A 16646-nucleotide genomic window follows, 5' to 3' on the forward strand; every position below is an offset into this window, starting at 1 on the left:
CCTTAGTTCACTTGATGCACTTGAGGCCAGGGTATCCATACAAAAAAGACGTTCGGAGTTGGAGAGAGGGCAAGTCAAGTGTCCATTCGACTTCGGAGACTCGACGGGAGGGACCCTGAAATTAATGAGCGCCGGTTGCCATGGCGACAGTCTCCAGGCAGCGTGGGCTGAGCTCTCTGTAGGGCTAGACTAGAGGATGGGCCTCCGCTGGACCCCGAGCGCGTGCCCGCAGCCAACTTTCCCTCCAGATCCCCGGAGCGGCGCGCTCCGCCCCCGCGCCGCGCACGTCGGCCCTCGGCGGCGCGCACGCCTGCGGGAGCCCTCTCCAGGCAACCCGGTGCTGATCGCTCGTGCCGGTGCGGCCGTCAGCGCCCTTGTGGGAGCCGAGGCTCAAGAGCAGCCCCCTCCCCTTCCTGGGCTTCCCCCACCCACTTCCCGGTCGGCGCCGGGGCTGGAGCAGCGATGGCCGGCTGCGGTCCCGAGGAGAAAACTTACCGGCGCTTCCTCGAGCTGTTCCTGGGCGAGTTTCGCGGACCCTGCGGCGGCGGCGAGCCGGAGCCGGAACCCGAACTCGAGTCGGAGCCCGAGCCCGAGCCGGAGCCCGAGCCCGAGTCCGAACTGGTAGCGGCTGAGGCGGCCGAGCCTTCGAGTGAGGAGCCCGGGGAGGAGGCGGCCACGGTAGCCGCGACGGAGGAGAGGGAGCAAGAGCAGGACCAAGACCCCGAGCCCGAGCCCGAGCCCGAGGAGGAGGCGGCGGAGGACGAGGCGGCGGCGGCGGCGGAGGGCGACGAGGCGGCGGCGGCCACCCCGGGGCAGTCGGCCGTGCCGCCGCCGCCACCGCAGCCCCAGCTGCCGCCGCTGCCCCCGCTCCCGCGGCCGCTGTCGGAGCGCATCACCCGGGAGGAGGTGGAGGGCGAAAGCCTGGACCTGTGCCTGCAGCAGCTCTACAAATAGTTAAGTAGCGGGGCTCGGCGGAGGTGGGCCCCGTCCCTGCCGCGGCGCCCCTCGAACTGCTCTCCTTTCCGCTCTTCATCCCCCACCCCCGCGACTGGCGTCGCCGAAAGCGCCCCCGCTGCTCTGACTCGGGCGGGCGGCTGCGGGCTGCCCACGCCCGCCGCGGCCCCCGCGCCCTCCCGCCCTCCCGCCGGGCCGGGCCCCCGCTCCCAGTTCACCCCGACCTCCCACCTCTCGGTCCGCTTCACCATCCCTATCCCCTTCGTGCCTCGGGAGGTCCGAGGGCGCCCTCTTCCCGGTCCCTTCCTCCGGGCGCTCCTTCCCCGCCCGGGTCTGTCTGTCGTTCCGGTCCGAGTGCCTGGTTGTCGGGCGGCGGAGACGCGCGGCTCGGTTCTAGGCGGATGAGAGGTGACCCCGGCCCGTGGCCGCAGGAGACCGGCGGGGGTGGGCTCTCCCGTCGGGCGCTCCGCGGTGGAGGGAAGCGCTCTAGGTGCCTTAATGCGCCGGAGCCCAGGCTCCCGGTTTGAAGATATTCGATAACTCACCATTGAGGGAAGTGGGTGGCATCGTGGGGGAAGGGTAAGCACAATTTTACAAGCGAGCCTTCAGGTGAGAGACACCTGAAAAAGCCCTAATGCGTTCAAGTGGAAAGTCAGGCTGCTTGGATAAAATTGCAATTAGGTGCAGTGTTTTCAGTCCATTAAGTAGATGGGGTCGGAGAGAGACAGCAGATGGCTTAGCTACACAGATGAAAGTCGAAAATAGAAAGGTCAGGGCTTTTGCCTTTCATCCCAGTTCTGGTTTTTATGGGCTTGAAATAGAAACGGTTGACAATCGCGTCGCTTTCCAAATGGAATTGTTCTGGAATAATGACAGGAGAATACTAAGAAGTTTCTGGGAACATTGGTAAACCTGGGAATCCTTTGCCATTCTGCTGATGGTTGTAATGAAAGATGTTAACTTTGGTCCCCCCCCCAAAAGTTTTCTACTGCAAGATTCAAAGCAATTAAATTCAAACTCACTTCTTGGATCCTCTCAAAGGCCTAAATTAAGAGAAGGGCCTGGAAAGTAAATCTTTTGTCTTCATTCAACCTAACAGATAGCTGATCAGAATTTTCCTGTTAAAGCTTAAGCTTATCAACAGGTAAGAAACATTTAACATATTGCTATAGAAATGGACTGTGTTGATGTTCCACACTTTACAAGCGATTTAAATTTTAAAATACTCTTGCCGAAACCGGTTTGGCTCGGTGGATAGAGCGTCGGCTTGCGGACTGAAGGGTCCCGGGTTCGATTCCGGTCAAGGGCATGTACCTGGGTTGCGGGCACATCCCCAGTAGGAGATGTGTAGGAGGCAGCTGATCGATGTTCCTCTCTCATCGATGTTTCTAACTCTCTATCTCTCTCCCTTCCTCTCTGTAAAAAATCAATAAAATTAAAAAAATTTTTAAAATACTCTCCAGTTACCAAAGTAATAATGTTTTTTGGCGAATGAAAAAAAAAATGGCATGTAATACCACCACCCATGTGGTATTACAAACAGTATTAACATTTTAGAGTCTTCCTAGTGTTTGTAATTTGCCATTGAAAAGGGCTTCCGAAATGTCATTTTTTAACACTATATAAAAACACTTAAAACTTCTTTTAAAAAAACAAAATGAAAACGTGTAATAAAGTGGAAGAATTTACTTCAGAATCGGACTGATTCTATTTGGACAGTTCTTACCTTTACAAATGCTGTTGCAGAATTTAAAGAGAGAAACATTAGAGAAGTTCCATTAAAAAGAGAGTCATTAGTTCAGAATAACTATAAACATTTGTCATTCAAGGCTTTTAAAAGAATGAAATCTGCTCTAGCCTGTTGGCTCAGTGGATAGTGTCCACCTGGGTCTTTGAGCGGTCCTGGGATGGGTTCGATTCCCATCAAGGGCCAATCAGTGATTCTCTCTCATCATTGATGTTTCTGTCTCTCTTTCCCTCTCCCTTCCTCTCGGAAAATCAATAAAAAAATATATATTTTAAAAAGAATGAAATCTGTATAAAGATGATGACAAGTAGATGTGTGTTTTTCCGTATCGAAGGGCAGTGAGATTAGTTTCGATAACTGTGTAAACTAGAAAAAGTATTCAAATGATACAATGGCTATGTAATGAAGAATAAAGTTTGAATTTGAAGTAAAACTACCAAAATTAAAGTTGGAAGATATTATTTTGCTTTAAATCAAATTTCGTCATTTATACTGTGTTTTGTGCAGAGGCCATTAACCTATTTTTATTCATATATAAAATGGCTGGTTTGTTTATGTAAACTAACTTAAAGATTTTTAACAGATAAGCCAAAAACTAACCCCCCTCCCCCACAGAACTTAGAAATACTTTTAACGCTTTGTTTTTATTTTATTTATAAAAGGAAATCATATCACTTAGTTACAAAAATCAATATTGGAAGACATGGTAAGGGTAGATCATTTTCTGCCCAAGCACTTTATTTTACAGATGAGAAAACTATGGATTCAGATTCAGAAATGACAGATTATGTACAAATAATTTCTACATTTCTCAATACAAAACTTCCCAATATGCCAAGGTTGTGGGTTTGATCCCTGGTCAGGGCACATACAAGAATCAACTAATGAATGCATAAATAAGTGGAACAACAAATAAATGGAAAAACTCCTTAACATATTTGACATGTTGGGTTCTCAAATTTCCTAAGAAATATTCTTAAATAACTCTGATTAGGAATTTGTTGGAATTGCCTATTTGGGGAAGGTGAAGATTGTTTTTCTAAGTATTTTCTCAAATACCATACCCACCTACTCTGTTTATTTTGGGAATTCTGAATATTCTTTACAAATTATCATGCTTGTCAAATGCATGCTTAAGTTCTTAAGTGAAGTTACCTGAACTATATATTCACCAATTTGATAGTTGGGACTAGTGTAAGAAGAAATTAACAGTGTTTAATGCCAGTTTCATAAATCTCTAGTGTGTTTTTTTCTGTGAGTATTTTAGAAGTATACAATATGTAGCTGCTAAATACACAGGTTCTCTGAAGAAAAAAAATAAAGGTGCTTATTTTAATACTGCTTTTCGTATACACTAGTTGAAAGTTTGCTTTTAAAAAACATAGTAAAGGTTTTTTTTCAACATTTTGCTTCTCAAAAGATTTTTTAGAATAAGAACAGCAGATATACTTATCATTCATCATTTTGGTAAATTCAAAGCCCAGGACTAGCTTGAGATAAGCAGTTACTTAGAGATAAATGAAGGATCAAGGTTTAAATGGACAAAATATAGTTATAATTAGTTACATCAGAGTTTTTCAGAGCAGTATTTGGGATAACATTTTTGCCATTAGTCTTAAAAATGGGAAATACGTACTTAGATACTCCTCTACTAGATAACAACATGTAACATTTTGAAAGAAAAATAATGAAATGTTTTCTAATGACATGATATTAGGATTTCTGAGGTCAGTGAGAGAGTCTCTTTTAAAAAGAGGTAGTGACACCCAGCCTGCATGGCACAATGGTTGAGAGTCTACCGATGAGCCAGGAGATTAGGGAACATGCCTAGATTGGGGGCTTGATCTCCAGTGTGGGGCGTGCAGGAAGCCACTGATCAGTGATTCTCTGTCATCATTGAGGTTTCTATCTCTCTCTCCCTCTCCCTCTCTGAAATCAATAAAAATATATTTTAAAAGAAAAAAGTGAGATATTTTATAGCTTTGAAATAATTTGCAAATACAAATTTTATAACTGGTCTTACAGTGGATGTGAATATGAGGCTACTTGTATAGGTTACATGGGTCAATACTATGCATTTTATTTCTTTGTATTATACTGAGGATAAATCTATTTTAATCTGGAAGAAACACTCTTAAGTTGTTACTAGAGGTACATGTCACTACATTTTTAGAGCAGTATTTCCTCAGTTATGCATTTGTCTGCGTGGATTTCTCAAGGCGGGGGAAGACAGATATCCCAGCCACTAGTTGAAAATTACCATGCTGGCAAAGTTAAGTAGTTCCAGATGGCTTACAGTAGTAATGAGGGGTGTGTATTTTAAAAAGGGCTTGGAAAATAAAATCATTGATTAGAGGCACTAATAATTATATTGAATTATCCTATACAATAAAAGGCTAATATGCAAATTGATCAAATGGCATAACAACCGGTCGATATGATGCGCACTGACCACCAGGGGGCAGACGCTCAATGCAGGAGCTGCCACCTGATGGTCAGTGTGCTCCCACAGCGGGAGCGCTGCTCAGCCAGAAGCCGGGCTCATGACTGGTGAGCCCAGTGGCAGTGGCGGGAGCCTCTCATGCCTCCACAGCAGCGCTAAGGATGTCTGACTGCTGGGGAGCGGGCGTAAGCTGCCAGTCAGATATCCCTCAAGGGCTCCCATACTGTGAGAGGGTGCAGGCCAGGCTGAGAGACACCCCCCACCCCATGAGCACATGAATTTTGTGCACCAGGCCTCTAGTGTGAATCATGACTTTGAGATAGGCCAGAAAACCATTAAAATTTGTCTCACAAAGTTGAAAAATACATGGATGGGAGTTATAGTAATAATTTAAAACTACATATTTTTCTTATTCTAAAGTAACTAGAGGCCCAGTGCACGAAATTCGTGCATGGGTAGGGTCCCTAGTGTCTGCTGGCTGGTGCCTCCCTTCCCCAGCTGCTGGCTATTGGTCGGGGCCTTCCTTCGTTCCATGCCGCCCCCTGGTGGTCAGTGCACACCATAGCGAGTGATTGAACTCCTGGTCTCCTGGTCGAACTCCTAAGGGGACACTTTGCATATTAGGGTTTTATATATAGAGAGATGTTCATTATAAGAAGAAAATGACATTAGCAAAAAAAGAAGAAAATAAATACCAATCATTCAGTGTTAACTGTACTTTTCAGGTTCTCCTACCTCTCAGGCTGCCACTTGTTCTCTGAGTTTTTAATATATTGCCTTTTCTTTTATTATTGGTCCTTGGCCTTTCAAGCCTGGCTGACTTGTCTCCCTTAGCTTTGGTAATTGTAGTTATACTAATGCCCTCCGATTTTATCTCCATCCCTGCTTTGACAAATAATGGAACAGTCTACCTAGATGTCTAAAATGCTTTTCAAATTAAACTGCCCAAAATTGAGTTCAGTCCTCCAACTGCAACCTGGGTATGCGCCCTAACTGGGAATCGAACCTGCCACTTTTTGGTGTAGGGGACAATGCTTCAAGCAACTGAGCCATACCAGCCAGGACTGATTTTTCTTAAGAGTATGTTTCTAGTGTTGGACTATGTTAAAGGATATTGACATATTTTTTAAAGATGTTAAGGACGACTTTATTCAAGAGGAACCACTGCAATGGGGGAGAAAGATGAGGCTCAACTCTGAGACTAATTTTAAAAAGTTTTTTTTTTTAAATATATTTTTATTGATTTTTTACAGAGAGGAAGGGAGAGGGATAGAGAGTTAGAAACATCAATGAGACAGAAACATTGATCGGCTGCCTCCTGCACACCCCCTACTGGGGATGTGCCCGCAACGAAGATACATGCCCTTGACCGGAATCGAACCTGGGACCCTTCAGTCTGCAGGCCGACGCTCTAGCCACTGAGCCAAACCAGTTAGGGCTAAAAAAGTTTTTGAGAGAGAGAGAGAGGGAAACATGGATTGGTTGCCTCCCTTATGTGCCCTGACCTGGGATCGAACCCACAACCTGCCTTTTGGTGTACTGGAAGAAGCTTCCACCCAATGGAGCCACCTGGCTAGGGCAACTATGAGACATTTGATCATAGTTTTAAAATGTCCTCTAATAAGGTTTTGCTAGTTTACCCTCTAAGCAGATATATATAAGAAAAAACTTCCCAATATGCCAAGGTTGTGGGTTTGATCCCTGGTCAGGACACATATAAGGATCAATTAATGAATGCATAAATAAATGGAACAACAAATCGATATTTAACAAACAAACAAATAAATAATAAAGCCCAGCCGGCATAGCTAAGTGGTTGAGCATCAACTTATGAACCAGGAGGTCAGGATTCGATTCCCTGTTAGGGCACATGTCTGGGTTGGGTTGCAGGCCTGATCCCCCAGTATGGGGCGTGAAGGAGAGAGGCAGCCAATCAATGATTCTCTTCCGTTATTGATGTTTCTGTCTCTCTCTCCCTCTCCCTTCCTCTCTGAAATCAATAAAAAATAAAATAAAATAATACATATTAAATAAAAAGAGTTATTGGTATTATGAAATAATGTAAACCTTTAGAAAATAATGGAAAATAGTAAAGCAAAACCCATACACCCACCATGCAGTTTTAACAAATTATCATAATTGTTTAAGATTATTTTAAGGGCCCTGACTGGTTTGGCTCAGTGGATAGAGCGTCGGCCTGTGGACTCAAGGGTCCCAGGTTCGATTCTGGTCAAGGGCATGTACCTTGGCTGCGGGCACATCCCCAGTAGGGGGTGTGCAGGAGGCAGCCGATCAATGTTTCTCTCTCATTGATGTTTCTAACTCTCTATCCCTCTCCCTTCCTCTCTGTAAAAAATCAATAAAATATATTTTTTAAAAAAGATTATTTTAAGGAAATAAAAATTTCATATGGAATTGAAGACTTTACTGTCATTCTCTTCTCTGAACCTATTCCTTTTTCTTTCTTCCCAGAGATAATCTGAAAATTCTGAGACTGCATCCTTCTGGTCTATATTTTTATGCTTTTACTACAAATGAGTTTGTCTGGAGATATTTTTTTCCATTTTATACTTTACTAACCCTGTAATAGATTTTGATTTTTTAATTTCAATATTAATTATTGAAGTAATCAAGGGCACTTGTTTTCTATACAGTTTTAACTCCTAATGTAGTAGTCATCTACTCAACATAGTGTCTCTTTGGGAAAGAAATCCTTTTTCATTTTAAAAAATTAAATAAAATGAAGAGAAATATTTTAGCTCAGTTTGGAGTCTGTATTAATGTCATGTATCCAGTATGAGATTTTTTAGAAGCCAGTAAAATACATACTGGTTATAATAATCAGTGGGTTATATAAATTAACACAAAGCAATGACCATTTGTATTCTACAAGTGTCATGGTATACAGTTTCCCACCATTGGGTTCATATTCTATAGCATAGTTTGGATTCATTATCATTGTAAAGTTCTTATTCCATTGAATGATGAATTTAAAAATGGCTCAAAGTAAAGGTTGTACATAGAGTCAGAATTCCATTTTATATGTAAAAATACTCAGTTTATGTTCAACATGTAATACTAAAGTAAAACTATCCTTGACTATCAAGGAAAGGAGGAAGAAATAGGACAAGTATTATATCAGCTTCTAGGGCAGATTTGTAAAAATAATTTAAAGATTAAAATATATTGAAGATCAAATATAAAATGAAAGCACTCCCAGAAAGAGGCCTTACCAATACTCTTACTCAAGCCAAATAATTAAACATTATAATGAAAAGGTCCATTAAATATTACATTAAGTAACTAGTATATTTTTATATTCTTAAGTCAAAATTTCCAAACCATGAAACAATTTCTTCTCATTTCCATAAGGAGTATAAAAGATTTTAATTAAGTTTTGCTATGTTTAAAAATCTCCTCAGTTTTAAAAAGTTGTCTATTTTACTGTAATTTTTCTAAGTGGTTGTTTAAATAAAGATAGCCTTATGTGTTACTTGGTAATTTTATGGTTAATATACACTGAGTGGCCAGATTATTATGACCACGTGATGTTTGTAGGCATATTAGCTATAATTTCGCGCTCAAGTTGTAGACCATTATAAATAGGGAAGCAGGTTGTTTACCATGACAGTAGAAGTGATTTTTTTTCTGAAGATATGGGTAAACAATGCGATTTAACAGCCTTTGAATGTGGGATATAATTGAACGTGAGTGGCCAGATTATTATGACCACCTGACATTTGTAGGCAAATTAGCTGTACACTGCATCGTATGGGATATGGAAGCCGAAGGCCTGTTCAAACACCTTTGCTGTCTGCAGTTACCAAGATAAAATGTCTCCAATTCGCACAGGATCATAAGGATTGGACAGTGGAGCATTGGAAAAAGGTCATGTGGTCTGATGAATCACGTTTCCAGTTGCATCATGCAGATGGCAGAGTGAGAATTTGGCAGAAACAGCATGAAAGCATGCACCTCACATGCATGAGTACAACCCTTCAAGCTGGTGGGGGCAGTGTTATGGTTTGGGGCATGTTTTCCTGGCATGATCTGGGCCCTTTAATTTGTGTGGAACAACGTCTGAATAGCACAACATACCTAAGTATCGTTTCTGATCAAGTTCATCCTATCATGTTGATGGCGTATCCCAATGGAGATGGCTTCTTCCAACAAGACAGTGCGCCATGCCATGGTGCTCATATTGTGCAGGAGTGGTTTCAAGAACATGAGGGAGACATTACCTTGCTTAGGTGGCCCCTACAATCACCAGATCTCAATCCAATTGAGCATTTGTGGGACGAAGTTAAAAGAACCATCAGGCAGCTGGTTCCACACATCAAATCTCATAGAACTGGACAGTGCTATTCATCAGGCATGGTGTCAGATTCCTTGCATAACCTTTCAACATCTCATGGAGTCAATGTCAAGAAGAATCGCTGCAGTATTGATGGCAAAAGGTGGCCCAACAAAGTACTGATGGGGTGGTCATAATAATCTGGCCACTCACGTTCAAATATATCCCACGTTCAAAGGCTGTTAAATCGCATTGTTTACACATCTCTTCAGAAAAAAATCACTTCTACTGTCGTGGTAAACAACCTGCTTCCCTATTTATAATGGTCTGGCCCTCTAGCAACTTCAGCGCGAAATTATAGCTAATTTGCCTACAAACGTCAGGTGGTCATAATAATCTGGCCACTCAGTTTATACAGTGAAAAAATTATAGGTATTCAGTTCCTGAGGCAGATGTGATCAGTTGCGTTGAAGTAAGATACTAAATCATTTGGTATTTCGTAACATGTATAATTAACATGTTACGAAATACCAAACAGTAAATCCTAAAACCAATGTAATAAAGACCGTTTCCATTTTTGAAACTGACATTAATGGAGTTTATTTTCTTTAGTCACTTGTTTTCCATCTCATTACAGAAAATATTTCAAGTGGCAAATTAATTTTACTATATTGGGAGTAATATTTATTTAGTCATCAAAAATTATTAAGTGCCTACCATGTGTCTTACACAGAAATAAAATACTTGTTCCTTTCCTCAAGAAGTGTGTGGTTTAGAGGAAAAGTCAGAGAAGCTAACCTGCAAGTACAGTACAATGCGAGTATAATAAGTTATTAAATCTGTTATGTATGAGGTGATATTCTAAGCAAAATGCTGTCATTTTCAGTTTTAAAATCAAGAACTTAATGTTTAGCAGCATCCAAGATCACACAGTAAGTGTCAGAATTATTATTTGAATTCAGATGTGTCTGACTCTGAAGCTTATCTTACTGCCTCTATATGTGTACTGATAAGAGTACACAGCGATGCAGAGGATTTTATGGGGACACTGAGGGAGATGTGCCAATGTAGGCTGTTGGATCCTGGAAGGTGATACTTAAAATTGAATTTAGAAGACTAAATAGGAATTAGCCAAAAGGAGGGAGCTGAAAATCATTCTAACAGAGAGACTATCATGTGCAAAGTCATGGAAATGAGAGAACATAGACCATTTGGGACTTGTCTGACTCACTGTTATTTCTCTGAATAAAGGAGAGTAAACCTGTAAGAAAGACCAGAGAAGTACCCCAGAGGTTATTCATTCATTTATTCATTCATTCAGTATTGGGCACTATAGACTTAGTATTCACTGCATCTCTGGAATGATACTGGAATTTTTTAAACTATAAGTCATAAAAATGTCACTAATGTTAAACAAAATGCCGCATAATCAGGAAAATGAAGAACCTTATGCTTTTTCTTCTGCCTTCTAATTTGTCTTATTTGGCTTTTAGAACAATTGTTAAAACTTTCTCTCTTTTTTCCTGATTATTTCTCTCCTCAATGCTACCTGATGCTAATCTGCCTAAAGTGTTCTCATTTAAACTATACTTAAATCCTACTTCCTGAAGATTTATGAAAGGGTAAGCATGTTTCTCTGTATCAGATCCACTTTATCTTTCAGAGGATACATTTAGTAAAAGTACTAAAACATTCTTTCAAAGATTATTTATAGTAATATCCCGGTTTCTTTAATTAAAATGAGTTGAATGTCCAAAGATTGTTTTTGTGTGCCATTTTTGGTGTTTATGATTGCAGTAGATAATCATTTGTGGTAAAAATAAAAAAATGTCTGGATGCAAATATTTACATCTTTAGCACGAATTGAATCAAGTGAAAGTTTAGTAATTTTAATTTTTGAAGTATTGGAACACAACAGATTTTTATGAAGTAAAAAAGCTAGATAAATTTCCATACTAATGATTTAAAAATTATGTTTGAAAGATGTTTAGTAATATACATTCTTTCTGATAAAGCTTACTAAATCCTTCTCTATAAAAAGTGCATTTTTATTGATGTTTCTGTGGCACATATGAATAAAGTATTTTTTGATGTGTGTTATTTCATTTTTAATTCTACACATTGGTCATTTTAGGTATCATTAATCGCTTTGTTTCAATAAATAAATCCTGAAGATGATTTAACTACCTTAGGCTATGTTTTAATATGTTGGCAGTGTTTAAAAATCTGTCCCTTTGCCTGGCTGGTGTGACTCAATGGTTGAGTGTTGACCTATGAATCAGGAGGTCTCAGTTCGACTCTTGGTCAGGGCACATGCCTGGGTTGTGAGCTCGATCCCCAGTGTGGAGCATGCAGGAGGCAGCCAGTCAGTGATTCTCTTTCTCCCTCTCTCTTCCTCTCTGAAATCAAGAAAAATATATTTAAAAACTGTTCCTCTTTAAGAAAAAAATCTGTCCGTTCAAAACATTAACGTGTTTAAAAGGTTTAATTGAATTCTACCAGTATCCTATATAATAAAACCCTAATATGCACACTGAGCGACCAGCGGAATGACCTGTGGAACGACCGGTTGCTGTGATCGGTCTGACCACCAGGGGGCACTGACCACCAGGGGGCAGATGCTCAACACAGGAGCTGCCCCAGGTTGGGGCCGGCAAGTGGGTGGCACCAGGCTGCTAGCCAAAGCAGGTGCCAGCGGGTGTGCCACCCCCCCCATCGCCCTGCCTACCGGTCGCCCCACAGATAGGCCCTGATCGCTGGCCAGGCCTAGGGACCCTACTTGTGCACGAATTTTGTGCACTGGGCCTCTAGTCTCTTATAATTAGGAAACTTAAATTAGAGAGAAACTCAGAATGGAAAATCGAAAAGAGATTTTAACTCTTAAAGGGTTCTAAAAAGTGAAGGTGGGCTGTAGGAATAATACTATTCTTTTTTTTAAATACTACTCTTTTTATGAGTATTTTGCAATTCAGTTATAGCCCTGTTATTGGAAAAATTTGTTTTTTGCAGTATTTTGCCAGTAGGTATAAGTTTTAAAATTTTGTGTGACCATATTTAGAAAAATGATGCCAGTTTTAATAAATCATTGACAAAGTATTAAAATGAAAATGCCTTTATCATAAATTTTATAGTTGCAATGATAATGTACTAATTATATTTTGTATTTTCACTTAATATTGAATATATGATACACAATTTCCATATCGCAAAAAGATTTCCAAATTATTTTTTTTTGTTGCCAAATTTTCCATCTATAGGCTATACATAATATAATTTTTGTGCATGTTGTGCTATTAGTCTTCTGTCGAATAATTTTCTTAGGTAAATTTCTGGAAGTGTTTCTTCTAAACATATATTTAAAAGTAAAGACTAATTATATAATTTTGATTTGGGGAATTCTGGAGTGTGTGTTACGTTTGTTGTTGGCTCATTTAATATAATAATAGCAGCTGATACTTCTGATTGAGTCAGGCAAAGTGCCAAATACTTTGTGTGTGTAGTTGTATTTGATTTTCTCACAAATTGTATTAGGTACGGGATTCAAGGATCAGAAAAATTTGACCACTTGCCCAAAGTTGTACAACTAATAAATGCCTAAAATGGTATACAGAACTGTGTGACTCCAAAACTCCACTGGCTCCCAGACTGAACACTTAACAGTTAAATGGCAAGATTTCTATAGTATAGTAGGCAAGATTAGATTAGCTATTTTGTGTGGAAGTTCTTTGAATACACATGACTTGTATATTCAGTATACTAATGCATTATTCAATATACTAATGCATTATTGGCCCAAAATTTGTTTTTTAAAAATGAGAATCTAAAAACTGACTTTTCTTTGTAGATTTAATAATTCATTATTCTTGGGGACCATGAACTATTCATTTTATATTGCTCCCATTTTTACAGTGTTTGACATTTCAAAGGGTTTATTTAGGGAGCATACATAACCACTACAGAAATTGTTTCACTCAATGAATAAATGCTGCAATAAAAATGAAAATGGGAAATGAATTAGAAATCTTTAATACTCAAATAGAAATCAAAATTTCCTGAGATCTTAAAGATATAAATTTTAGTATTTGGGGGAGAATATACACAATAGCATTTCTGTTCAAGATATCTGAGTCCTATATAATATACACTGAGTGGCCAGATTATTATGACTGACCAGATTATTATGACCACCCCATCAGTACTTTGTTGGGCCACCTTTTGCCATCAATACTGCAGCGATTCTTCTTGACATTGACTCCATGAGATGTTGAAAGGTGATGCAAGGAATATGACACCATGCCTGATGAATAGCACTGTCCAGTTCTGTGAGATTTGATGGTTGTGGAACCAGATGGTTCTTTTTTTTTTAATATATTTTATTGATTTTTTACAGAGAGGAAGGGAGAGAGATAGTCAGAAACATCGATGAGAGAGAAACATCGACCAGCTGCCTCCTGCACACCCCCCACTGGGGATGTGCCTGTAACCCATGTACATGCCCTTGACCGGAATTGAACCTGGGACCTTTCAGTCCGCAGGCCGACGCTCTATCCACTGAGCCAAACCGGTTTTGGCACTCATCATTCTTATAATCTGAAATATGAAGAGGAAAATCACAATTATAAGAATAAAGTGATACTTAAGAAACAGTAATTTTGAAGTGCTGGTAGTCTGAAAAAAAATGGCTTCTGTCACATTCAGAGATAACACAGTTTCCTTTCAAGCACAAGCATGGAAATACCAGTTCTTTATACAAATTCTTATTCCAGGTTCCTATTTTTGCAACCTTTCAGCACATCAAACTGCATAAAGTCTTTCCTTCCTTGATTTTTATTTAAAGATACTATTTCCTTAAGATTAACAAGGCAATTGGAGCTATTTGTATGCCCTAGAGCCAGTGGTCGGCAAACTGTGGCTCTCGAGCCACATACGGCTCTTTGGCCCCTTGAGTGTGGCTCTTCCACAAAATACCGACTTCTGCGCATGGGCCACGAAGTTTTAATCGCACTGTATATGCATGCCTGCACGTGGTATTTTGTGGAAGAGCCACACTCAAGGGGCCAAAGAGCCACATGTGGCTCGTGAGCCGCAGTTTGCTGACCACTGCTAGACCAAGCATTTCAAACTCAAAGGCTATCATGGGCTAAATAAACAAGGTTTAAGTTTATGGGGGCAGCAGAAAAACAAAAGCTTCTATTTTCATAGAAACAAAGATTTATTTCGATAGAGACATGCTGAATACAAAGGGCTAAAATAAGTAATCGTTAACATAAAATAATAGAACATTTTAATAAAAATTAACATTTTTTCTTGAACATTAACTTACCAGACACTGAATAACAGCACAAATTAATAAGCGTAATGCAAATAACCTATTTTTCTTGTTCTCAGGAAGTGAAATATTTCCCGTTGCACACACCAAACAAATCAGTACAAGACTAACGATGTGGCAATCGGCTGCTAAAATATTCACTGCTAGTATTAGTGGTGAGAAATGGTGCACCTGTGCGTGAGGCGCGTAAGGGAAATGAATGCAACACAATTATAGTAATCAGTCATTAATGAATGTTGTAGTTCGTTATTAATAATTATGCATAACAGGATATTGTAAAAATTAAGTTACGGCATTTTTATTAAAATGTTTCTTACGCCGACACCGGTTTGGCTCAGTGGATAGAGCGTCGGCCTGCGGACTGAAAGGTCCCAGGTTCGATTCCGGTCAAGGGCATGTACCTGGGTTGCGGGCACATCCCCGGTGGGGGATGTGCAGGAGGCGGCTGATCGATGTTTCTCTCTCATCGATGTTTCTGACTCTCTCTCTCTCTCTTCCTTCCTCTCTGTAAAAAATCAATAAAATATATTAAAACAAACAAACAAACAAAAAACACGTTTCTTACATACCATTATATTGGCTGGGCCACAGAAATATTGGTTGTGGTATGCATGCGGCCCGCAAGTTTGACATGCTTGCTGATGCAGAAGAGTGAGCCTCTTCAGTCTGGTAAAATAGTTCTCTTTCATGAAGATGTAGCTTTAAGAGGGATTCATATGTAACTGTGAGGGAAGAAAAGTAGCTGAAGCAGTCCATTTCACAAAATGGCAATTTCCTAAATTTGTTTGTTTTTAGTTAGTTGATCAGTGTTCATGTTCTTTGTAACATTTAAAAGAATGTTCAATTTGCTTTTGCTCCAATTCCTTGCTGCTATTGAGGTGGACAGAGAAGGATTTTTCATATTCAAGAATATAATTGCAATGTATGTATTCTTTATTAGTGGAGAATTTGAAGACTCTAGGCCTAGTCCTCTTTCTTTCTTTGCCTCTCAATCTCTGGCGACAGAAGCAGGGAATTAGGGTGAACAAATTGAACATTCTTTTAAAGTATTATTATGAAAGACAAATCCTGTCAACTAAAATGTTAAGGTGGATTCAGTGAATTTGCCTTCAGATAAAATATTTGACATATTTAGTTTTGATCAATGACCCAGACAGAGCTCACCCAACCAGCCAGATCAGCTGAATTAATCATAATAATGAGGTGGCAGATGCTTAATCTAAGTTGCGTTCATATTCTCAAAAATGAAAATTTTCATAGACAGACCACAGAAATGGACTATTAAACCTAACATACAATGTACATCTGTTTTGGACTGAAAGATGGCATAGTAAAAGCAATTTAATGACCTTTCTCTTTTTTTATGGTAATAGACATACAGCTCTAGCCTTATACTCTTACTGGAGCTCAAACTCATATTTCCAAGATAATATAGAAAACATGATCACTTTTCATTCAGTACACCCAAATGAAGATTCTGCCTCTTTCTTCATCAAATGGCACTTCTTTAGAATTTCTAAAAATTAATATATTAGTCATCTCATTATTTTCCATCCCTCCCCCCCATTCAGTTATTCCTCAATTTCATTGTCACTTTTTAAATTATGTCTCAGATTCTCTCCATTCTTATTGCAACCACCTCAGTTGAAGTCTTCATTACTCTGCCTTCTAGTTGCTTTCCTGCTTATTCTTCTCTCTAGTAGGTTAAATTTACACCTACTTTCATCCTATGTCTTTCTGAGCTGATCCCAAAACTGCAGAAGTCAATTGCTAACCTTTCTGTCTCAATGTAAGATGTAACCAGAAGAATCAGCTATCACCTTGTTGTGCTTTTGCTAATTTGATATCTACCTGCTGTCTGAACAAAAGGCATCTTTAT

General features: G+C 40.0%; 1 protein-coding gene across 1 annotated transcript in view; it reads left to right on the plus strand.

The window, feature by feature from the left end:
• Window positions 1-462: 462 nt before the first annotated feature.
• PPM1E (protein phosphatase, Mg2+/Mn2+ dependent 1E) overlaps window positions 463-16646 on the plus strand; it is a gene marked incomplete at its 5' end in the record, with an annotated part of 94592 nt that continues 78408 nt past the window's right edge. The window contains one exon of the mRNA XM_081108768.1: window positions 463-953. Coding sequence (XP_080964894.1) covers window positions 463-953 — 491 coding nt within the window. The remainder of the gene's footprint in view (window positions 954-16646) is intronic.

Source organism: Myotis nattereri, assembly GCF_964212035.1.
Source record: "Myotis nattereri genome assembly, chromosome: 16".
Lineage (NCBI taxonomy): Eukaryota > Metazoa > Chordata > Mammalia > Chiroptera > Vespertilionidae > Myotis > Myotis nattereri.